This window comes from Kogia breviceps, chromosome 4 (assembly GCF_026419965.1).
Source record: "Kogia breviceps isolate mKogBre1 chromosome 4, mKogBre1 haplotype 1, whole genome shotgun sequence".
NCBI classification, from domain to species: Eukaryota; Metazoa; Chordata; class Mammalia; order Artiodactyla; family Physeteridae; genus Kogia; species Kogia breviceps.
In genome coordinates this window covers 112422413-112448428 of record NC_081313.1, presented here as the reverse complement: position 1 = coordinate 112448428, position 26016 = coordinate 112422413, and the positions used below count along the sequence as shown (strand labels likewise).

General features: G+C 38.3%; 2 protein-coding genes across 3 annotated transcripts in view; both read right to left on the bottom strand.

The window, feature by feature from the left end:
* The window catches only part of CATSPER3 (cation channel sperm associated 3), a 44016-nt gene extending 43409 nt beyond the window's left edge, over positions 1 to 607 (bottom strand). The window contains exon 1 of the mRNA XM_059059935.2: positions 566 to 607. The gene's annotated coding sequence lies outside the window, so the exon portion shown is untranslated. The remainder of the gene's footprint in view (positions 1 to 565) is intronic.
* A 381-nt stretch (positions 608 to 988) lies between these two features.
* PCBD2 (pterin-4 alpha-carbinolamine dehydratase 2) overlaps positions 989 to 26016 on the bottom strand; it is a 48842-nt gene continuing 23814 nt past the window's right edge. Inside the window, exons 1-3 of one of the 2 annotated variants that reach the window (XM_067031672.1) lie at positions 17421 to 17476; positions 2455 to 2535; positions 989 to 1247 (exon numbers count right to left, since the gene is read on the bottom strand). In XM_067031672.1, coding sequence (XP_066887773.1) covers positions 1152 to 1247; positions 2455 to 2523 — 165 coding nt within the window. In that variant the 5' untranslated portion in view covers positions 2524 to 2535; positions 17421 to 17476 and the 3' untranslated portion in view covers positions 989 to 1151. Of the gene's footprint in view, positions 1248 to 2454; positions 2536 to 17420; positions 17477 to 26016 lie in introns of those variants that run through there. The other variant, XM_059059978.2, reaches the window with a different exon arrangement.

The following is a 26016-nucleotide window of genomic DNA, read 5'->3' as shown; positions in this document are numbered from 1 at the left end:
GGCAAAATGACTATACCTGCCAGGCCAACAGAACCAGCTGAAAACTGGCTTCAGAGAGCTCAGCTTCCTTATCCTACTCCCATATGGCTTCTCAGACTAGGGGCCAGGGTTGGTGGGGAGTGGGGGGGGATGAGAAGCTTTGCTTGTAACATAGAGTGATTTTTCTGGCCTCTGATGTAAGGTAGGGTATAAAGATGATCCTTGTTAAATCCTACTACTATAGGGAATGTTCCTTGGATAGATAATACACATTCTTTTCATCTACATTTTAATCTCTTTAATAACTACATTCCTGAGTTCCTTCAAAGAACAGTTACTGCAATTTTTAAATAATAGGTTACTTTATATTCCATTTTACTCATGTCAGTGACACATGGAGTAAACAGAGCTCACTACTGGATAATACCCAAGTAGCTTCTAGCTCAGTGGCTACTTACCCTCAGTTCAGGGGTCACAACATGCAAATGATGGGAAAAAATGAACCTTGGTTCCTCCTTCCCTCAGTATGTCAAATAATGACCTGGCAAGTTGGTCACTGTGACAGTGAATCCTTTTATTGCCTCACCTTGCTGGAAGCCTTGGACAAGACACTTGTCTTCTTCTTTCTCCCTGTCTGAAAAGGAAGGATAAAACACTAGACAGCTCACCCAATTTTTGAGATCTCTGTAAATTAAGTAACTATTTAAGTAGTAACAACAGCTAAAATCCAAATCAACTTTAGCATCATAAAAATCGTTACATACAGTTAAACCCTTTACCTATAGAGTTCATCATTCTTTTTCTACCTTACAATTGCTCTCCAACACAATGCATTTGTAAAGTCACCATAATCACTTGAATTTCTGGGTTATAAAAATGTGTGAATGCTCCCCCATACCCATTTCTGGTCTTAAAAAATGTTATTCCTCTATTTTAATATTATTAATAGAAATACCTGGGTTGATTTACCTTATATATGTGATTAGATATAATGAAAAATACCTCAGGCTCAAGTTTAAATCATTTTTATTTAAGCACTGATTTTACAAAATGTGGTCGTTCAAAAGGTGAACTAAATTTACGGCTTAATTTGTTCATGTGTTGATAAATTGCCTTCAAAATACATTGGAGCTAGATGTGTATATAAGATTTTACATGCATTTTGGAAGAAATCACACAGAAGCAGCTGCTTTTTCAATAAACTTGGCCAGTTTCGCATCTCTTTTGGTCAGTCCTCCGCAGTCATGTGATGTGAGAGTTATCTGAACCTAAGAAAGAGAGAAGCAGCTTTGAAAACCCTGAGTTGCAATTCATGATGCTCTCCTTTGGCAGTTCAGAAACCAATCTATTACTCAATATTTATCTTTGAGAATTGAGGAGATTAAATGATTTAGAAAATACTATATTATGAATAAGCAATGCATTTCCAAAACCCAGTAAACTCCAGGCTGGGCCCAGCAGCCTCCTAGGGATAAAAAGTTTCTCTCATAAGAAGGGCAAATGAGCTACCAGAATCTCAAATCTTGACTCTTGGGGAAAAAAAAAAAAGAGAGAGAGAGAGAGAGAGAGAGAGACTGAGACTGAGACACCACTTTAACTCCCATTACTTTAATTACACCAACTATTTTCAGGCCACTGAGAAAAACTAAGCTATCAAATGTAATATCTTAGCAACCATGTTAAAAAAAAGCCCATTTCCAAATTAGGGAAGGGGGTTGGGGTGGAGGAACAGACTGTTGCCTCTTGACAAATCAATTAAAAAGCAAAAACAAAATTATGAGCAAAGAGAGGCAACTAGGAAATAAAAGTTTATGCTGGTACCTGTATACTCTGAATTATTCCAATTAAATCACAAAAATGTGCAATTTTCTTTTTTCAAAGAGGACTTTCAAAGAGATAATAGAAACCTCACAGAAATCTAGATGATAAGAAATTGCACATGGCATGATCACCAAGGCAAGGACACTTTTGGGGCAAGTGTGATTCCTCTCACTGTGCCCCCTTAAAACTACTTGATGAAGTCTTTTCAGTCTGCTCTTTCTCTTAAGAAGGTCAGTTCCCACTGAGAATAGAGAATTTAATAAATAGTTCTTCAGCAAATTTATTAAATAAGGCCATATCTTTCTTATTTGCTACCATCTCTTTCAATAATTTACCTTAAGAAGGTTTAAAAATTTATCTACATGACAGATATTCAAGTTTAATTCAGAAGTCTAATTTGGCCCAACTTTTCCATACTAGTGTCTGTAGAAGATAACCATGAAAATAAAGAACTTAGTCACTGTTGTCTTGAGTAGATCTGAACATTTTTTTACTAATTTGCAGTAATACACAGGGATTCTGAGAGAAAGAATAAGAGAATATTTTCCTAAGCACAATGACACTTAGCTGCACAGGATGACACGCAAGAAAGGAAGAAAGAAGTTTCTTAAACTCCATAATTATGGTGATTCCAAAATCAGGCAATTCAGTTACCTTGTTGTACACATTGGACCACTCCGGGTGATGATTCATCTTCTCTGCTTGTAGGGCAACTCGGGACATAAAGCCAAATGCCTGCATAAGATGAAGTCGAAAGTGATGACTGACAGTGCCCCCTGCCCTGGACCTGAGAGCAATACCAGAGCAACCCGACCAGAAAAGACATGGCTAGAATCCTTAGGGAAGCCTGGAGAATCAAATATGAAAGCAAATGCTCTCCACAGAGCTGGGGAAGCAGTGTAGCAGGACTGTGACCTGCTGCTGGATGGTGAAAAACAATCAGGCTCAAATAAACAAACCAGGAAATTGGTCTCACCCAGTGACCTGTCTGCGCTGTTTAATTTTCTTCAGGACAAGACTCTCCAAAAGTAGGAATAATTTCCCTTTAATTCAGTGTCCTGGATCTCACTACCTGGCCCTAAATCTTAGAAGTCACTTTTCTTGCAGCACTGCTCCTTTTGTTTTTAGTGACTGGGTTGTTAACTAAGGCACGGACCACAAAGACTATGGGAAAATGTCTTGTGAGTGTGTCTTAAGCCAAAGCTCCGGTAGAAATGAACAACCATCCCATCCGCCAGGCAGGACAGAAGGGGATGAGAGACTGTTTTCATTGACATCCAGAGTGGAACAGAAAAGATGGGCTTGCCCACTCAGGGTCTTCTTGCTACTGCCCAGCACTGCCATTTCGAGGAGAAAGCACTCCGCCTCGGGGCAGAGGGCTGCAGAGCCAGCCACAGGCATAAGTGGGGGCCTGTAGGGCACTGTCTTCATACCACAGGGAAAGTGCAAACCTAATTTTGTTAAGCAGAAGGCAAACTTGTCCTGAGAGGAAAAAAAACATTTTTTTGCTTGCTTTCAAATTTTTATGAGGGTAATTGCAAACAGTAGGAGAGTTTGTCTCTTTCATGTCCAGAAGGCAGAAATACTTGCTAAGACTCTAAGGAAGTGGTACATTAATTACAAAGTTACAGTGGAATTCACAGGCATTACCCATTACAGCCACATAAATAAATAATTTAACTTCTTTACCCCTATCCAGAAAAACCAATCTGATGTTAGTTGGGCTATGTTTTTTGGATCACCAAATGACATAAGAGTGCATTTCCAAGTTAACAGAAATATGGAAGATGCCATTTCCAAACAATTCTGTCATTCATAATGGTTCCTATCTCAGAATCTATTTTATTCAGGATAAAGATTTCCATTTTGACACTTAATGCCTGAAGAAGAGTCTTCCTTATTAGGAAAAGGAAGGAAGTTCAAGAAAAATCCATTTAACTATGTATGGAATTATCAGTAGGAAAACAATATTCACTCTCCCACCACTTCTCATTTCATAATTTGATTCTCTATGTGAGGGGAAGGAACAAGTCAAATGAGAAAGTTTGTTTTAATTATTCAAACACAGAGTTAACCTGTATTAAATTATTACGAGAATTTTTACCCTGTTTGCCTATAATGCCTTATTCTCATTTAGCTTTAGAAGATTTACAATTTCATCACCACCCCGAGAGACATTAAGGACATGGATTTCTTTCTTTTTTTAAAAAAATATTTATTTATTTGGCTGCACAGGGTCTTCAGTTGCAGCATGCAGGATCTTTAGTTGTGGCACGCAGGATCTTTTAGTTGTGGCATGCGGGATCTTTAGTTGCAGCACGCAGGATCTTTTAGTTGTGGCATGCAGTACCTTTAGTTGCAGCACGTGGGATCTTTTAGTTGCAGCATGTGGAATCTTTAGTTGTGGTATGCGGGCTCTTAGCTGCAGCATGCAGGATCTAGTTCCCTGACCACAGATTGAACCCAGGCTCCCTGCATTGGGAGTGTGGAATTTTAACCACTGGACCACCAGGGAAGTCCCAAGGACATGGATTTCTGAGCCAGGGATTCAAATCCCAATTTTACTACTCAACTGTCATGTGATTTAACTCTGAGCCTCAATTTTCTTATCAGTAAAATGGTGATAATAATAAAAAGGTCATGTAATTATTTTTATTTTAAAAAAAGAGAGAGATGGGGATATAAGAACACTTAGCACAGCACCTGGCACAGAATGCACATACTACTACCACTACTGCTTCTGGCCAAACTACATACCGTAAACCTCACAAAACATAATGGTAAATGAAAAGCCCTCCCACAGACTTGAGAATCTAAGATTCCAGTTGCTTTCTCTCAGAAGAAGGGCTCTCTCCTTTTCCCATGTGCCATAAACAGAGACTGACACACAGATACTAGACAAAGAGATAATATACGGTGGAATAACACCTTGATGAAGACTGACTGGGGAAAACAGCGGAATAACAAGAAATCAGGTGTCTAAGTTCTTAAGCCCTGTAGCCACAATTTCTTTGAACCAAGCTATCCTAAAAGGTCCAAAGTGATGCTTAGAATCCTTTAACATTGCGCAAGAGCCAAATGGATCTACTGAGTGGATGATCTGAACATGATCAGAAGTGCTCCTCAAATCTCTGACCATCAGCATGCTATCAATGTAGTAGTAAAATCTATTCCATCACAAATATGACTTAAAAGAAAACATCCATATCCTAAGAGGTACATTGATCAAAGAAAAAGCATCTACTCTATCTACATACAATGTTTAAAAAAAAAGTACCTCCAAATACCCTCCAAATTTGTATTTTCCTCAGTTTTGTATACTTCCCTTCAACTGTCACCTAATATTTACATTTAATAAAATATCGAAAAGCCTGACAAACCATTTACACAGGATCCTAATTCTTCCTTAGGGAAAGAATACTCTATCTGTTATGGGAGCAAAAAGATAACTCCAAATCCTTCTTCCATATAACAGAACAAATTAATCCTCCAAACATTTAATTTTTTAAATAAATTTATTTATTTATTTTATTATTATTATTTTTTGGCTGTGTTGTTTCTTCGTTGCTGCACGCAGGCTTTCTCTAGTTGCGGGGAGAGGGGGCTACCCTTTGTTGCTGTACGCGGTCTTCTCATTGAGGTGCCTTCTCTTGAGCACAGGCTCTAGGTGCGCAGGCATCAGTAGTTGTGGCACACACGCTCAGTAGTTGGCTAGGTGCGTGGCTAGTAGCTGTGGCACACAGACTCGGTAATTGTGTCTCGCATGCTCTAGAGCACAGGCTCAGTAGTTGTGGCGCACAGGCTTAGTCGCTCCGTGGCATGTGGGATCTTCCCGGACCAGGGCTTGAACCTGTGTCCCCTGCATTGGCAGGTGAATTCTTAACCACTGCACCACCAGGGAAGCCCCAAACATTTATTTCTAAATCCATAAAGTAACAATATCCATAACAATACACATTCAAATTAAAGTAAAAGAATTTCTGCAAGGAAGTTAGATGAGTAGGTAGGAGAGGGAAAAAGCAAAACCTCAAAGGGGAATTTTGATTATATGGAATACAATAAAGAAGGAATATGACTAAACAGCAAACTTGGCAGGCAGTGAAAAGCATCTGTCCCTTCTTTCAAAGATTTATTTTTATAGCCCTAGCTACTTGTTACCAGGATGCCAGTTGGAATCTAAAAGCCTTGAGCTAGCTAAAAGTACAGGCTTTCTAAACCATTCCATCAAAAAAATCTGCTAACAGCCCAAGGCAAAACAGATACCAGCAACCCAGGAATAAGCTTAGAGAACAGGACTGAGAAAATGGACAAATGAAGTAGAAATCAACACGAGTTTGAAACAATTAGAAAATAATAAATACAGAAAACGAAATACATCTAACATATAGATAATTGTTGTCAATGAGAGAACAACAACTTAAAAAAAAAAACAGAAGAAGAAAGAAAAAAACTGGACATGTAATTCAAGAAAAATTTCCAGAAACAAAAGATTTAGTCTATAGATTCTAAGAATTCAGCCAGGTCTACACATTCTAGTGAAGTCAGTGAACTATGAAGATAAAAAAATTCTTTTGGCATCTAGTCAAATAAAATCAACTCACCTATAATGTTGAAAAGAATCTGGCTGACTTCAAACTTCCACATATCAACATTCAACATATCAACATATATCAACATGAAAGTGTGAAGAATTTTATACCCATAGACTTCCCTGGTGGTTCAGTGGTTAAGAATCCACCTGCCAGTGTAGAGGACACAGGTTCGAGCCCTGGTCCGGGAAGATCCCACATGCAGTGGAGCAACTAGGCCCATGCACCAAAACCACTGAGCCTGCGCTCTAGAGCCCGCGAGCTACAACTACTGAGCCCATGTGCCACAACTACTGAAGCCCATGTGCCTAGAGCCAGTGTTCTGCAACAAGAGAAGCCACCGCAGTGAGAAGCCTGTACACTGCAACGAAGAGTAGCCCCGCTTGCCGCAACTAGAGAAAGCCCGCGCATAGCAACAAAGACCCGACGCAGCCAAAAATCAATAAATAATTTAAATTTTAAAAAAAGAATTTTATACCCAGCTAAACTGTTGTTCAAAATTATGCAAGAGACATATGTTTTTTAAATGCAGTAACTCAGGGAATAATTTCCATTCACCCTTTTTGAGGAAATTTTTATTAAAGGATAAAATATAAGTAACTAAGAGATGAATGCAGAAACTATACCAAAGGTATCGACAGTGAGTAACAGGTGAGCGAATGCACTCAGCTCTAGAAATACATTTTAAACAACTGGGGGGATTACAGTTACAGAATAAAATGTAAATGTTATAAACTATTAAAAGGGTTGAAGATAATAAAAATAGGGAAGGTAGATGAAAGTTTAAAAAAATCTTTAAAAGCTGAAAGATCAAGTGTTAAAGATATATTTAAAAGTATAAAACATAGGGCTTCCCTGGTGGCGCAGTGGTTGGGAGTCCGCCTGCCGATGCAGGAGACGCGGGTTTGTGCCCTGGTCCGGGAAGATCCCACGTGCCGCGGAGCGGCTGGGCCCGTGAGCCGTGGCCGCTGGGCCTGCGCGTCCGGAGCCTGTGCTCCGCAACGGGAGAGGCCACAGCGGTGAGAGGCCCGCATACCGAAAAACAAACAAACAAACAAACAAACAAAAAGTATAAAACATAAGCATTAGAACTAAAAAGCAATATGAACTAAAATTTTAGTTCCTAAAGGGAAAGTAGGAAAAAGTAGAAGTGTAATTTTGATATTGCTTAGTGGGGAGACCACTATCTAAAGAAATGCTAGCTAAGGAGGATTACATTTGCTATGTAAAACTATAGGTTTAATAGTATCCACAAGAAGAACAAAATTTAGAAGAAAACAAGAACAAAACAACTTAATTCACAATTAAGTAAAGGAAAGCACAATTAAAATGCAACAAAAAACCCCCACAATCCATATAATGATTCAAGATAAGGGAGAAAAGAGTATATTGGTTCTGTCATGTTTTATAAGACCAAATATCTTTCCAATCAATAAATGTAAAGAGCCTAAATCCAACCAGTTAAAAGAAGAGAGAACGTTACAATGGATCACAAAGCAAAACTCAACCACTAGAAATAAAAGGACATAGGCAAATGTAATTTCTTTTAAGAAATCATAAGGGTAGTTTAAATTATAAAGTATATCCATAATGAGGATGAAGATTGAATAACTGTGAATATCTATACTGCAATAACATAACATCAAAATCAATGAGACAGAAATGACAGGGCTCATGGGCCAAAGAGAAATATTTTTAGTTGGAGACTTTAATTCACATCTCTTAAGCCATAGCAGATTAAGGGAATAAAAGTAAGGATACGGACTACTTAAAAACATAATTTAAAAGGTAGATGTAATCGATGTATTTTAAACTTTAAAACTTGAGAATATAGCTTTTAAAATATATTTGGAACATGCACAGAAACCAAATATATACTACCCCACAAAGAAAATCTCAATAATCAAAAAGTAGGAAATAGTACTGATAACATTCTCCAATAAAATTAAAAACAAAACTAGGACACTAACGTAGCAAAAAGCACTACCTGAAAAAATTTTAAATCCTTCTTTTAAAACTCTTGGGTCAATGTTCATTGCAGCTCTATTTACAATAGCCAGGACATGGAACCAACCTAAATATCCATCGACAGATGAATGGATAAAGAAGATGTGGCACATATATACAGTGGAATATTACTCAGCCATAAAAAGAAGCAAAACTGAGTTATCTGTAGTGAGGTGGATGGACCTAGAGTCCGTCATACAGAGTGAAGTAAGTCAGAAAGAGTAAAACATATACCGTATGCTAACGCATATATATGGAATCTTAAAAAAAAAATGGTACCGATGAACCTAGCTGCAGGGCAGGAATAAAGAGGCAGACATAGAGAATGGACTTGAGGACATGGGGTGGGAGGGCAAAGCTGGAGCGAAGTGAGAGTAGCATTGACATATATACACTACTGAACGTAAAATAGCTGGCTGGTGGGAAGCAGCAGTATAGCACAGGGAGATCGGCTCTGTGCTTTGCGATGTCCTAGAGGGGTGGGATAGGGAGGATGGGAGGGAGGCTCAAGAGGGAGGGGATATGGGACATGTGTATGCATATGCCTGATTCGCTTTGTTGTGCAACAGAAACTAACATGGTATTGTGAAGCAATTATACTCCAATAAAGATCTATTAAAAATACTTTTTCTGGGCTTCCCTGGTGGCGCAGTGGTTGAGAGTCCGCCTGCCGATGCAGGGGACGCGGGTTCGTGCCCTGGTCCGGGAAGATCCCACATGCCGCGGAGCAGCTGGGCCCGTGAGCCATGGCTGCTGAGCCTGCACGTCCGGATCCTGTGCTCCGCAAAGGGAGAGGCCACAGCGGTGAGAGGCCCGCATACCACCAAAAAAAATTTTTAAATAAAATTTTTTTTTAAAAAATATTTTTTCTAATTAAAGTAGCTGAAAAAAATCAGAAAAACAAAACAAAAAATCAAAAATAGAAAAACTCGGGTCAAAAAAATCAATACTAAAGACAAAATTATTATTTCTATTAATTAATAGAAATTAATAATGTAAGCATTACATATGGATACATCTAAAGCAATAATCAGAGTAAACATCTTTAAATACTTAAATTATCTTAAATTAATGAACTTTAAAGAATTAAAATAAATTAATTAAATATCCAATCAAGAAAGTAGATAAATAACAAGAAAATAAATTTAGGGAGGAGAGCAGGAATGAATATAAATAAAGGGAAAAGCAAATGTAAATTAATTAGGAAAGAGAAAAAAATGGTATAACTACTGAATCCAGAAGTGTATCTGGAAGAATTATATAATAGAAAATTGGTTGCTTCCTGTAAAAACAAACAAACAGAAAGATAGGGAGAGAAAGTACAGATAAACAAAACAGGAAATGAGAATGGGGAAGAAACTACAGTTACAAGAGAAATTTTTAAACACACAATAAATGAATTTTGATCTAATACAAAGTGTTTACAAATAAATTTTAAAACACAGGTAAGATAGTTCTCTGAGAAATAAAAATTATCAAAACTGACCATAGAAGAGAAATAAATCTAAATAATTAAATAACTGTAAAAGAGAAATGTGTCTAAGAGTGACACCAAAAAGTAACAGTTCCCAATCATTTCACAGAGGAATTCTACCAAACCTATATGGAACAGTTAACTCTAATACTGATTAAACTGTTCCAGAGCAAAGAAAATGAAGGATATTTCCAAATTGTTTTTATAAACTATCATAACATTGTCTCCAAATTCTCACAGAGATGGCAAATAGTAATGAAACTATAGATTGATCCCATATTAATTGAAATCCTAATAAAACTTTGCAGTACACTGAAAGAACAAACACCATGACCAAATAGGATATATTCTAAGAATGCAAGGATGGTTCAATATTAGGGAATTATTAATATAATTTACCATATTAATAAATCAAAAGAGAATAATCAATATGACTTCCATAAATTCCGAGAAGATATTTGATAAATTCAGTATTTATTATGTATTAAAGTTCTTAATGAAGTAAGAATATATGGGCCCCTCCTTAAATGACAGACTATATTCGCAGTTAAAAAGGCAACACCTTTCTTAATGGGGAAACACTGGAAGAATTCCCATTGAAGTCAAGAATAAAAGAAGCCAAAAAAATGTCAATAGCCTTCTTATAAACACAATGAATTAGAAAATACACTGGAAGAAAAGTTCCCATCTAAAATGGCTCCAAAAATTATCTAGGAGTAACCTTAATAAGAAATGCATAAATTCTACATGCAAAAAAACTTTAAACCACTACTAAAAAACAGATGGTGGTGCGATGGTTAAGAATCCGCCTGCCATTGCAGGGGACATGGGTTTGAGCCCTGGTCCGGGAAGATCCCACATGCCACAGAGCAACTAAGCCTGTGCACCACAACTACTGAGCCTGCGCTCTAGAGCCCGTGAGCCACAACTACTGAGCCCACTGCCACAACTACTAAAGCCCGTGCGCCTGGAGCCCGTGCTCCACAACAAGAGAAGTCACCACAACAAGAAGCGCACGCACCGCAACGAAGGGTAGCCCCCGCTCACCACAACTAGAGAAAGCCCGTGTGCATCAACGAAGACCTAACGCAGCCAATAATAAATATAAATAAATAAATAAATTTTTTTAAAAATAGATAAATCTTACTACACTAATTTTTTTTCTGTATGACAATAAAAGTCAACAAATTAAAAGACAACTAACTGTATTTGCAGTACACATTTCCTTAGCATATCAAGAGATCTTATACAAATTAATAAGAAAAAGACCAAACACCCAATTTTTTTTAAGTGGGCAAAGGACATAATAGATAACAGAGAAAAGAAATCAAATGGTTCTTTTTTTTTTTTTGTGGTACGCGGGCCTCTCACTGTTGTGGCTTCTCCCGTTGCGGAGTGCAGGCTCCGGACGCACAGGCTCAGCGGCCATGGCTCACGGGCCCAGCCGCTCAGCGGCATGTGGGATCTTCCCAGACCGGGGCACGAACCCTTGTACCCTGCATCGGCAGGCAGACTCTCAACCACTGCGCCACCAGGGAAGCCCTCAAATGGTTCTTAAACATAAAAACTGCTCCATCTCATACATAAGAGGAGTACAAATTAAAACTAAGTTATATGTCAATTTTATCTCAATAAATCGGGGTGGGGGGAGTTAAGTTAAACATATCAGTTTGGCAAAGATCAAAAAGTTTGATAATATTCTGTTAGTGAAGATACAGGAGAAGAGGCACTCTCATATTTTTGGTGAAAATAAATTGATATAATAATCACTATGGGGCTTCCCTGGTGGCACAGTGGTTAAGAATCCGCCTGCTAATGCAAGGGACACGGGTTCGAGCCCTGGTCTGGGAAGATCCCACATGCTGCAGAGCAACTAAGCCCGTGAGCCACAACTACTGAGCCTGCGCGTCGGGAGCCTGTGCTCCACAGCAAGAGAGGCCGCGACAGTGAGAGGCCCGCGCACCGCGATGAAGAGTGGCCCCCGCTCGCCGCAACCAGAGAAAGCCCTCCCACAGAAGTGAAGACCCAACACAGCCAAAAATAAATTAATAAAAAAATAATAATAATAATCACTATGGAAGAGAATACAACAAAATTTATCAAAATTAAAAATGCCTATGCCCATAGGAAAAAATATGATTATGTCTTTCAGCCAAGCAATTCCACTTCTAGGAATTTGTCCTGCAGACATACTCACACATAAATTAGAAGAATGGTCACTGCAGCACAGCCTGTAACAGAGACAGTCTTGAAAGAGCCAAATGTCCTTCAATAGAGAGCTGATTAAAATGTATTATGGTACATTTATTCACTGAAATACTATGTAGCCATTAATAAGAAAGAGAAAACTCTTTATCCTCTGACTAGAAATACCTCTAAGATATATTACTAAATGGGGAAAAAATGCATAACAATAGTCTCTAAGTTGTATAAAAAGAAAAGAAAAGAAAGTATGTGCATTAATATCTCTGGAATGATATATAAGGATCTGGGAATAGTGAATGATGGCGGGTGGAGAGGGAGAACTGGGTGGTTAAGAATCAGGAACAGGAAGAGGTTTATTATACTCCTTGGTACCTTTTGACTTTTGAACCCATATATATATATGATCTACTTTAAAAGTTAGTTAGCTTGGGAAAAAATGAAGAAGCCATGCAAATGAAGGTCTCACTGTAAAGGGAGCTGGGATTCTGCAATGTAGTATGTAACCTGGTTCATATTAAAATATTTTGGCTCACATTAACTTCTTAACGTATGCCTACCTGTTTAGGTGGGTTTTTAGTGCCAATTTATAGCATAGTTTGTCTATGAGCCATGTTCTGTTGAGCCACGGCCATTTCAAACAAACATATGTCCAACAAATAGCATATAATGGCTGATAATGGTTTCAGTCTTTCCTCTCTTGCAAATTACAAACGTTTTATGAACAAGCCCATGAATGCATGATGAAGTATGACTTTTTAAGTCACTCTGCCATTTTATGTAATGTAAGCATTACAATCACAGTACATCGGGCCAATGAAGTTTGTCATTTGGAAATCTCCAAACCATCAGCAATTAAAAGATTTTTCCATGAACCCCAAATCAACTATTCTTTGGGAATTTTAATTTTTCTTAAAGTTCCTTTTGTTTTAGTTTATTCCATGAAAATATGAAAGACTATCAGATGCACAAAACCGAAACAAAAATCCTGTATTGATCTGTGAAATGTTTAACAGCACCCTGAATTTAAAACGCAGCTTCAGTCCAAATAACATGATTTATTAAAGTTCTAAGACTTAACTTCTAGCACATATTTACAATATGAATCTGTCATTACTCAGAGCAATTCTCTTTGATATGTTCTTTAAATCAGCTGCCTTTTATATTTTGATTATAGACTATTTTAATTATGCACTAAAAAAGAACATATCTCCCACTAAGAAAATGAGCACCAGCAACTCCAAGGTAATTTCCCCAGTACAATCTCCATTAAGCCTCTAAATACTTCCTTTACTAATTCAATGAATTAGAACTCTATTGTTTACGAATCACCTTTATGTTTGTAGGCCTATAACCCTTCTTTTATAAAATACAATTGCTATGGAAGGAAACGATATTTATGTCTGATTAGAAATGAAAACACTATTACATAAATCAGTTTGGGCATTTCTTCACGTCTTGAAACATGATCGGCAATTTAGTCTAATTGGTGATCAAGGAAACTATCTTGTGATCAATTAAAGTAATTACCAAATTCCGGCAACACAACCTACCTTAATTTCAGCTAGAGTCTGCACTTCTTCAACTTTAATTAAAAATAATGAAAATTATTAAGCAAAATGCACAGCAAGATCATTGCCAAGCACGCACATGTCACAGGACAGGACCTTCCCTTGGTGTTGGTGACTGATCAATCACATAAACATTGCTTGGTGCACCAAGGAAAGGCATTCTTTGACCCCAGAATATGATTACATGTCTCACGATGACTTTCTCTGAAAAACACTCAACTGTTCTATAGCCACTGCAAAGGGAACATCAGATCTTAATCTGCAGGGAACAGATGAATACTCTCAACTTGCAACATGAGAAATGTGAGGAGCAGATCCAACCAAAGATGTATTTGATCATGCTTTTTTTTCTCCAAACTGTCACTGGTATTTTGACACGGTGGTCAATTGCAGAGACTTTAGGATCAGAGACCTAGGTTCAAGTCCTGGCTCTGCTATTCACTAGCTATGTGACCTCAGAGAAGTTACTTAACGTTTGAAATGAGTCTCAGTTTCCTCATATGTTTAAAGGGGATAATTCATGTAACAAACTTTACAGTATGACAGGCATTCTATTAGGCACTCAGTTAATGCTAGTGTTTATTATCAACAACACTTTAACATTATAGTGCCTATGGCCTGGAAAGGAAGAATTCCTTTCCAAAGCTAGTACAAGAACAATAGGAAGGCCAAAGAAATCCACCTTTGCAAGGCTGAGAAAACCAGAAACATATTTAGAACAGTTTCTCGATGTATCCTCAGAAAATTTCCAGTGGAACTGGCAATCTGTCAGTGAGCTTCTTAGCCAAACAGGTGACTCACATCTCCCTGAGAAGCCAAACTAAAGGCCTTGCCTGCAGACCATCCCCTAGGCAGTCCGGTGTGTGTGTGTGTCTGGGCAGACAACCCCCGCTGATCCAGGGGCCCTAGGCTACCTGCCTTCTACGTGCTCTACTGCAGAGCCCAATATTGCCAACAACTCAGGCCAAGAATACCCAACTCTGAAGCTAAAACTGGCTTCCCCAGACACTTGAGACAATGTCCACAAGCTACTGAAAGAGCAGCCCGCTCTGCTGTGCTTTAGGCTGAATTAGTGCCCCCTCAGTTGTGGCAATAAGTACACCACCTGTGAGGTAGCACACTCACTTCTAAACATTACTTTCAAAAGCTGTACTCACAGAACCATACTATTTTAGAGCCATTAAAATAAGTTCCTAAGTCACCGTTTTTTCTGCAACAATCACAATATCCTGATTAGGCCATTTCAAAAACGAAGGCAGCTCTTTTAGCTAATTACATGGTACTACCCTCAATGTATACTGTTAAATGAAAAAGCAAGGTGCAAAACAGTTTTCTTTGCAGAATCAGGATTTATAATTACATTAGTAAACTCCTCCTGAATTCCTAGGGAGACTACTGTTTGATAAAGGTCTACTACTATGAATCCACTCTTCTCAAGGCAGCAGAGTTAAGCAACATAAACACTTGTACACACAATTTTACCTAAGAGGCCTTCGTTTTTGTTCCATTTTCAGTGAAAGTTCTCTAACCAGGTAAGTTTCACACAGCTTTCTGTGCTAAAAAGATGTTCTGACCAAGATGACCACAAGCTGAGAATACCTTTTTCCTGAAAAGACACCACTCATTTCCAAATTCCTCTGCACATATATTTAAATTACATTTCCCCATATCATTATCAGCTACTACTGGGCAGACGAACAGCTAAATCTGATTAGCTCTTTCTAGAATTTCTCACAATCCTTTAGTTTTGCTCTCTTGGAACCAGCACATTTCACCAGCTTTCTACCCATCCTTTCCCCCTAAAGCAGACAAAAACAATGGTTTCAAAATCACCCGAGAGGAATCCACCAGAGAAGCCATTAACACCGATTTCCCTAATGTCAAGATAACTTCTGATGCCTCACTGTTCACTGCTGCTATTCATTATTGCCAATCAGTTGCCTCAGAAAAGTCCTGTTGGAGGTTTTCTTTCCTAATCTGCTGATAATCCATATTTATTAGCTTTCAGGAGTCTTACGGGGGAGAGGTATGGCAAAGACTACCAAGGTTTTTTGTTTGTTTTGTTTTAGCAATCCTGTAAGAATTACAATTTACACTCCTTCATATTGTGATCATTATAAAATTTATAAAAATTCAAATTTATATTGAAAAATATCCCTAGGCTTCAACTTCATGCATCCAAACCACTACGATATATGGAGTATATAGCCAAATACATTTTTTTAATGGAATAAACAAAATGGAATAATATGCAAAATGGCAGTCTACTCCCTATCTTTTCTTCTTTATAATCAACTGGTTCCTTTTAAGAGATGCAACTGGTACTTACACTATATAATTCCAATTTATATCTGATGGGAAACTGCCTTGCCTTATTATATATATAAGGTTATATATGCACCTAATTTTAAAAAGAGAAAGAGAGAAAAGACAAAATGGTTTCTTTCTGCCCAAACTGGGATGTGTTATATTAAACTGAAAGTCAAGATCCGGTAACAATAACCAAAAGGGTGGAGGAAGAAAACAAGGGCTCAGGGCAAAAAGAACACCCACTCCCCTACCATCTGGGTGTGGGGACACTCAAAAAGCATTTTAAAGAAACAAAGCAGTATCTGATCTTGCTTAATGGTACAGTAAATGCATTTTCTATAAGCGGTACACATTTTGTAAAACAGTCTCATTCCACTTCACAAAATATCCGATGGTATAAAAAGGTCTGAACATTGGTGAATTCATATTTATCCTTTCTTTTACTTATTTTTAAACAAGAATCAAGTCTCCTTGTAAGAGTTTTTAGGTACAGTTTTAGCAACATATGCCAATATTTTCTGTAGGAAAAATACATCACCCAAATATTCAAGCCCCATCAGACATCCTGAGCATTCCACAGAGGACATCCAGTGATAGACGGCTGCAATGCATCACTGGAAGAAAACAGCCTGCCAGACCCACTTCTCAGAAAACTATGCCAATCCAGAAGAAGCCCGGTGTGGAAACACACCATCCCATAAGTCGTCTGTATTTATTTGTTTCAAAGTGCACACACAGGCTATGAACTTGGAAAGGTCCCTGAACCTGTCAGTCTTCAGACACTGAGCTGAAGCAAACCACAAATATATTCCGAATTTATCCTCAATCTGTTATGATGAGGCTTAAGGAGAGCTCTCTTCCTACCCTTACTGATTGAAACTAGGTACTTTTTTGGTTTTGTGTTCTAAACAGTATTACTAAAGAATTAAAAGAAAAATATCAGGGCTTGAGGCACAAAGAGAGTTAAAAAAGCTTAGCACTTACCCTATTTTTGGTATCAAAAGATCACAAGGTCTGGTGGGGGGTGTCATCGTATCCCGAAAAGTTCTAATCCCAGCTCTGCCTCATTCTATGGCCTTAAGCAAATCCTAAATCTGTCTCACTTCTCCCAGCCTTTGAAAATCGGAGGCTCTACTACTTCTTAAGTTCACTGTAAGTGTACGCAGGTCTCATAAGAACACGCAGAGTGCTTTGCACAAAAAATGTGCTACTGTGGAACACTGAAAAGGTTCCAATTTGCTTGAATCCTACACAAAGTAATTTTACTCCATTTTTTTAATCTAGAAAATTTGCTCTGTGTAGCCAAATAAATTTAGATGCATCCTGAATACTAATGAAAAACTCTCTGTGTTTAAAATTCACAAATAACTCTAATAACTCTGAAGACAGTAATGAATAGAGGAAACATTTAAAAGAATAAATGGTTACTTATATTAATTCTTTTGGTAATATTCTTACATAAATTACCTTAACTTCAGCTGTTGATCAAGTACGGTTTTGGGGTTTGGGTTGTTTTTTTGCTTTTTTAAAAATAACTCACAAAATCCTGAAAGAAAAAAAAAAACGGTTTATTTTCCTGGGAAATGGGAAAGTTTTTCTCCTCCTTAGAGCAGGCTCCCATATGGTTCCACCACAGAGCAGTTGCCTTCTCTGTGCAGGTGAGGGCTGACAGGCAGGCAGCACACAGCAAAGCTCCATCTCCGCACCAAGACCTGCACAGCTCACTTACAATCCCATCAGAGGAAAAGAACACAACTAGCTCTAAAACACTCGGACAAAGAAAGCATACAGATCCTGATGGAGTGAGAGTGCTTTGCCATTTGATGCAACTGCTAAAGAGAAATTCTTCCCTTTTGTTTTTATAAGTTTATTATTTCATACCTATGCAAATCATACTTTATATATTAGGCAATAATATTTGAGAAATACTCAAGTCAAATTAAAGGCTTCAATAGCCTTGCCAAAAGCACTGTGATTTTCCTATAAAAAAATTATTCCAATTTGTTGATCTTACATAGGATGAAACATACTGTAACAATCTTCATAATTTATGTCCTGTTGGGACACAATGATTTAAAGTAACATAATACAGAGCCGCATCATGGCTAATCTAAACCACCTGACCAGATAAACACCAGCTTCCCTTCTCTCTTCAGCAAGGGCATTTCTGTTTATTGTCATATCATTTCCTCATTCTAGGAACATGCAGAATAAATGCAGCCAACCTGCATTTCAGTGGGAGGCTGAGCTGGCCTTTCCCATGTCAGGAGGTTTGTGCGCACACAGGTACCAGTACAATGTCAAGGGCTTACAAGACAGAAAACAATCCAAGAATTCCACCCTCAAAATCACTTACAGTGAAGCAAATATGGATTCAACCAGTACAATCTGGACCAGGTGTGGTGTTATAAACCACAATCTTTTGGCTTTTTTTTTTATAATGTCACTGAAGAGGTAATTCTTTAAAACAAATTATGGGGCTTACTATGAGCCAAATTTTTATAAATGCTTCAATCATGCCTCTTGCCATGCTCACAGGCACTCATGATCTGATTAACCAAACTGAAATGCCCAAATTAACCAACATATTTTGGGGGTGAGGAATCTTGGTAGAAGAGAAAGACAAAGAACCCATACGGCACTAACCATGGCCATTTCTGGTACACAACTACACAGGAAAATTTCAAATTGTGAGGTTTCTCCAGGGTCCAAATCCCTTCGCCCTCCTCCCATATGCAAACCTTACTGGGCAGAGGGAGGTTTTCAGGGGGACTTAAGGGAAGGTTTAAAGTTTCAATCGTGAAAGAAAAAGTGCAGGAACACATGTGCGTTCAGCAGATAACAATTCACTGAAAATATTTTAAATCAAAACAAAATGCCTGTCTGACCAAATTTTTATAAACTTGGTTGGGGAAGAGGAAAACAAACAATTGTATAAGGGTGGTTTCAAATATTGCTTTCTGCTATTACTGAGAATTTTCAAAGCTTTTCATGCTCCATTGGAAACAGCTCTGCTTCACAAGCTGTTCTGGTTGGTCCAGCCAAAGAAACGGTCTGATACACTTTATTACAAGTTTATCAATTTGCTTACCCAGGGAAATATATTTAATTATCTTTGCCCGTGAAGACCAGTGTAAAATAGGATTCCTCCACTGAAAGCAATGAGATTACTTAAACACAAGTGGATGAGACAGAACTAGCAGATACTAGGCAACTGCATCCCGACCCCAGCTCCACTGAAGTCCACACTACAACATCCTAACTCAAGTCCACCAGTCCCTGAATGCGCAGAAGCTAAGCCAACTTGACTAGCACCATTTTTCAGTCTCACCGTATCTGCAGAGGAAAGGAGACAGCAAGTAGTTACATTTCTATCACAATCTGGAGCTTTTTTGATGTGGGAAATTAAAGGGAAAATACCATTTTGGAATATCCTTTTTCAGGCAATAGACATAAAATAACTTAGGTCTGAACACTATTGCACATTTATAAAAATTTAAGGTAATAAATTACAAATCTGCAGTATCATGGGTGACATTCCAAGTAAGTGCTATCAACAGTGAATTGTCGTAAAAAGTAGATCTTTTCTGCCCTAAAGTACTCAGTACTTGGACTGAGGCCCCACTTGTACTCCATCTTTGCACCTTATGCACACCCTCACAGATTTCCAGAACCACTTCAAAATCAGCTCATGCTGCTCTGAAGTCACAAGGGCTTAGGTCACCATGGGTTTCACTGGCTTCATGCATGGACAGGGGTTCTGTAAGGACAAAGAGCCTTGTCACTGGGCTACTATGTGACTGTCCCCAAGCCCTGACCTTTGCACATTCCTGAACCTTAATTTTTTATTAATCTGTATACCAGAAGGTTATCCCAGCAATTCCATTTTTAGATCTATACCTTAAGGACACTCTCACACCTGTCCACAAGGAAATATAAGGACGCATGTTACAAAACTTACTGTAGTAATGAACATCAGAAAGAACAAATATCCATCAATAGGGAAATAGATCAACTGTGGGTAACTTATTTAATTTTTAAATTGATTTGCAGAGGAAAATAACTTTTTTTTTTTTTTTTTTGCGGTACGTGGGCCTCTCACTGTTGTGGCCTCTCCCGTTGCGGAGCACAGGCTCCAGACGCGCAGGCTCTGCGGCCATGGCTCACGGGCCCAGCCGCTCCGCGGCATATGGGATCCTCCCAGACCAGGGCACAAAGCCGCGTCCCCTGCATCGGCAGGCGGACTCTCAACCACTGCACCACCAGGGAAGCCCGGAAAAAAACATTTTAAAAACACATCTAAAAATAAAAAATTTTAAAAACTAAAAATAAATTTTAAAAAAAAACCAAAACACATGTACAGTAACAGAAGCATACAATGAGATGTAAAGACTATCAGTCCAAGAATCCAAAACCTGGGTTCTAGACCCAGACCTTGAGCAAGGTACATGTCTTGGCTAGGTTGAGATTCCCATCTGGACATAGGGAAATGATGTGTACCAACTACATAGCACAGTGCCCTCACACACACAGTAAAGGTCAATGAAAAAGAATATTAGCTAATAAGAATAGCAGCAGCATACAATGGAATAACTACACAGCCATAGAAAATAATGAAATAATGGCATGTGCAGCAACAACATGGATGGACCTAGAGATTATCATACTAAGTGAAGTAAGTCAGAAAGAGAAAAACAAATACCATATGCTATCACTTATATGTGGAATCTAAAATACGACACAAATAATAATAAAATAAAATATGTCACAAAGGAACTTATCTATGAAACAGAAACGGAGTCACAGACATAAAGAACAGACTTGTGCTCGCCAAGGAGGAAGGGGGGTGCGGGAGGGATGGATTGGGAGTTTGGGATGAGCAGATGCAAACTTTTACATAGAGAATGGATACACAACAAGGTCTTACTGTACAGCACAGGGAACTATATTCAATATCCTGAGATAAACCATAAATGGAAAAAAATATGAAAAAGAGTACACATGTATGTATAACTGAATCACTTTGCTATATAGCCAAAATTAACACAACAGTGTAAACAACTATACTTCAATAAAATAAAATTTTAAATGATAACAATAATAATAATAGCACCACCTAATAGACACAAGGAACAATTTACCTCTGATTACTACCTGATTATTTCAGCATTAAACATAAACTGTTTCATCATCTACTTGGATACACCTGAGTAGACTCCTTTCTGATTAAGTAGCACCCTCTGAACATAATTAATTCTTGCTGACTATGTATGGAACATAGTCTATCTCAGGGGCTGAAATACCACTGATTCTCACTATTCCATTCTGGATAAAGAAGGAAAGGTGAAAACCCAAAGGGCATTTAAAAAGACAACCACTCCAGGCCAGGCATTCACACAACCCCGCAAACAGGCTGACCCTTCCTGTTTTGCAGAGGAGAGAACTGAGGTTCCAAGAGGAGTCAACCACCTAAAAAAAAGTGAGGCTGGGATTCGAATCCAAGTATGCCCAACTCCAAAGCCTCCGTGTAGGACAAATCTCTCATGTCAGATTATACTTTTTCCGTTTCTTCCATTTACCTAAAAGCTAACTATAGAAAAACTAAGTTTCCTGTAATTTTTATTCTAAAAACTTAATTACAAGAGAAAAATAAATCATTATAGAAAGTTTAGAGAAAGAAGTAAAAAACTATTATATATTTTGTTTTTATTTTTACCCTGTGCCCTTTTTCCCACAACTGTCATGATAATATTCTTTTACTGTGGATCCTGAACCGGCTTATTACATTAAAACATCCTACCCATTTTCCATGGGGCTCCATGGTCTTCCTTACTTATTTTTAGAAGCTGCATAGAATGGATAACTTTCTCTTATAGAAACTATTTCACATAAATAGTTCAATCATGTAGAAGAGAGACATGTATACAAATATGTCTTTTTAAGCCAAGCCTTCTGAATACAGATTCTTTTTTTTAACTGAAGTAGTTTATTCATGTTTCACGTGTACAGCAAAGTGATTCAGTTGTGTGTATATATATATTCTTTTTCAGATTCTTTTCCATTATAGGTTATTACAAGATATTGAAAAGATTCTTTGAATTCTCTACCAATGCACATTGTGGAATTTCAGAGGTAAAATTGAGGAAAAACTGTGTAACTGGGGGTTTATGGAACAAATGAGAAGCCTTTTTTTAAATCCTTTTTTTCAAAGTCCAGTGAGAGCATTAGACTGCATAATAAAGTCTTCTTTAACTGAGCACTTATTAAAGCAACCGATTAGTTCAGGTATTAACTGTCTGCTGTGCCAAAACCATGACAACTGAAACTGTTAGAACAAATACTCTACCCACCAAACTGGAAACGGCAGGGTCACCAAATCCTCCAGCGTGCAGGCAGTGTGCCCTGTGGAAAGATCCCCAGAGTAGCCGCCTCTGGGACCTGAGTTCTTATCCTCAAATATTTCTCCCAGCCACATGTGACTGTGGGCACATCATCCAACTTTCTTTTTTTTCCTTTTATTGGCTGTGCCACGCGGCTTATACAATCCTAGTTCCCCAACCAGGGATCGAAGCCATGTCCTCGGCAGTGAGAGTGCGGAGCACTACCTGCTGGACTACCTGCTGGTGGGAGATTCCCACCACCCAACTTTCACACTGAGCTCCCCAATTTGCCCAGGAGGGGACTCCTCACTGAGGGGCAGAGAGAAGGCCCAGGAGTCAGGATACAAAAGAGCTCTGTTTTCGTCTCTAGTGCTTAGAGAACAGGGTACTGCTCTGAAATGATCTGCATCTTAAGTTTTCAAAATTATGATATTGGTAGAGTTTCATAATGAAGTCAAAGTCTCCATTACCCTCTTGGTTTGCCTAATCTCCCTCAAGCACACAGTGAAAACTTGGGGCCATGCCTACCCTGGTTTCTGAGATTATTCTTCATGGAAACCTTGAGAGTTACGGCCAGTTGCAAATCTCAGGTTATAATAAAACAAAAAATATGCTGATCTGTAAATATAGGGAGTGGGCATGAGGTCAGAAATAAATTGGGGGTGGTTCTGAAAGAAATGCACAATCCAGAGAGCCATGTTTCACGAGACCAGGGTCGGAACTGGCAGGGACTGTAGCCCAAATCCCCAAGGCTCAGAAAAGCATGCCTTAACAATTCTTAGTTTGAATTTGTTTTCTTTACAAAAAAAGGTGTGATGCTTTAACTTTAAATCTCTCTGGACTCATGCAGTATGATATGGAGAAATGCCCCAAGAGTCCTGTGATACAGAAAGACCCAGAAGGGAAAGTGAGAACTCCCACCTTGGATAGTTACTCCTCCCTCTCAGCCTTGGCCTCCTCACGTGGGAGGAAGGGGGTAGACCAGTGATGGCAGGGCTCCTCCCACTGTGTGACTTGGCGACCAGCATAAGGAGATAAGTGCTGTGTTCTCTGGTGATTTTAAAAAAAGCAAAAAAGGTTCTTCTCATTGCACAGACTGGGGTTTTCCTAAGCCGGCAACCATATTATTTAGGAAGTGAGAGTTTGTTTCTTCATGGTAGTTAGGAAAGAACCTAGAGTTCTCTGTCTGGCATAAATGACCTATTTGGGACCTCAGAAGTGTTTTTACAAGCTCCAGTAGAACTTTAAGGTAGTTAAATGTCCAATTTATCTTTCAGTTTCATATATTGTGAGAGCAGACCCCAAGTCACAAATGTCTGCCTCAGCCTTTCACAGAGAGCACTTTTGAATCACGTTATGTGTTTTTCTTATGTGTTTGTTTCCTTCTTTAGATGCATCAGAGGTTTTAGGCCTAGAGATTGTGGCTTCACATGATAGATGCTGCACAGGATTTAAGTGGTCTTTACGTTTTGGCATAGACTGGGGCACTCTGCATCACCCTTTCTCCTGACTGCCTCAGATTTTGGAAAAATCCTTGTCAAAAATGATGAAGGTTCCTATGACCCAGAAAATGCCCCTTACATATTACACAGGCATTAACAGGTTATGGATACAAGGTTCTAAAAATTCCAGAATCTCAAAAAACAAAAAGAAACAAAATCCAAAACCTGAATATAAGAAAATCATGACTACATTAATATAAGCATGTAATAAAGTTAGAAATTCTATCTGGCTACCTCTTATTGTGTACCACTTTCTAAGAAGGCAGGGCCACACTGAATAATGACAACTAAAAGACACACATATGCCTTTTTTAGAAGGTTCAAGGTTGGTGGTTTTCTCTCAAAATTCAATACTATTCAGTATTTTCTTCCAATATATTTCCATTAAACATCAAATATGGTCAGGTATATTCCAAATAAGATTTTTTTTTAAGACTAAAAGCATACCTATAGTAATGGATTTAGGAAAAATCTGCTCACAAATCTGACAATAGAGAAAATGAAGGTTAAATTATTATAGCCAGCATTTATATCATTCCATTTAAATAAAGTTTTTTGATTTTAGAAGTAGAGGTAGGCTCTATTTTATTTTTAAAATTTCAAAAATTAACGCTAAATAAAGAGATTTTTTTTCTTTTTGGTGCAACACCTTTCTTTTGCCACTTATAATTTTATGAGTTAGTAATAAATGACTTTGGTTACATCAAAACAAGTGGGAAATGGTTTGGGTTTTGATGAGATTTTTTAAAAGCTCGTAATAAGCTCCTTTACAGCACTCTAAATATATATTTTTTAAAGTAATTAAAATTTCCAAACATAATGTTTGAATTTCAGACAGAATTCAAGCATTCCTAACTTGACAACCTCCTAACTCTATTCCTTCCCCCACTCCACCCCACCCTACCTCAGCTCAGCACCACTTCCCAGCCTCCACTCTCACACAGAAGTAAGTCAAAGGTTAATTTCCATTCTAAGTCAAACTCTAATCCAAACTCTAATCCTGTGCTCCCAAAGTACCCCACCCAACACACAACACTACCATGCAGTCTTCTCCAAAGTGGGAAGTTCGTAAAAGGGTGACAACACTCAACAAACAGTGAAAATCAGCTATAAAACTCAAACATTCCACTGATACCCACATCATACTATAGACATAAAATGGTTAGTCAGTGAAAAAACTACTTCAGTATATCTCTACTGCCATTTCTTAGTAAGAAAACGACTTTTAAAAGCTAGTCAAAGAACCATGAGAGGTAAGGCTAACAGAGCCACTGTTGGTTTCACTTCTGGCACCCAGAGTCTATGGCAGCAGTGATGGATCCCATAACATGCGTGACGATCAACACTGAAAGGTAGCAACATCGTAAGCATGAAGACTCCAGGAACTGCAGACCAGAATCAAAACCTCGAACTCCACACTCACAGAGCTAAAACGTTTCCTCATGTGAGGAAGAGAACTACCACTAACAATTTTTGGAAATAATATTTGAATCTTGGCTCAACTGGATAATTTTGTTCTGCACCAAAACCAATTCCATTCAAATTCCCAAAGTCTATGAGCAGATTCGTACTAATTTCAAGACGTAGTTTCCTTCCAAACCCAATGAAATGAAAGGCAGAAACCAGCAAACGAAAAAAAAAAAAAATTAAATAACATATATAAGATGGCTTGCCATTTTATGAAAAACAAATGAAGAATTACACTCACATCACACTGATAAACTGAGAGGCTGCCAGTGGTTTTCAGGGCAGATGTAACATTTTAACAAATGTGATTGTTTGTGAACGAAATAATTCTGATCAAAAACTTAATTGCAGCCAAAGTGAGCCCTGGGCTGTGTCACCATAATCCATTTTGACAGGAAGCAGTGAGTGGAGATTCCTACTGTGAACGAAGCACATGTGAAAGGTCAGCTTTGGCCTGGAACTTCAAAACCGTTAACGTGTAAAACAGTGTGCATTAGAGCCCGGAACGGCTAACCACTGGATTAGCGGATGTCCGCTGTGTGGGTCTGATGTGCTTTTGGCAGGTAATGGTTAATTTGTAAATAGGCAATGTATTGTAACTTTCTTCCTTGCCTCTTCCCAACATTTACCAGCAGAACCCATTCTTAATTAGAGTTCCAGAATATTACAATGTTAGATTTATAACATGGACTCATTATAAGGAAGTCCTTGTTT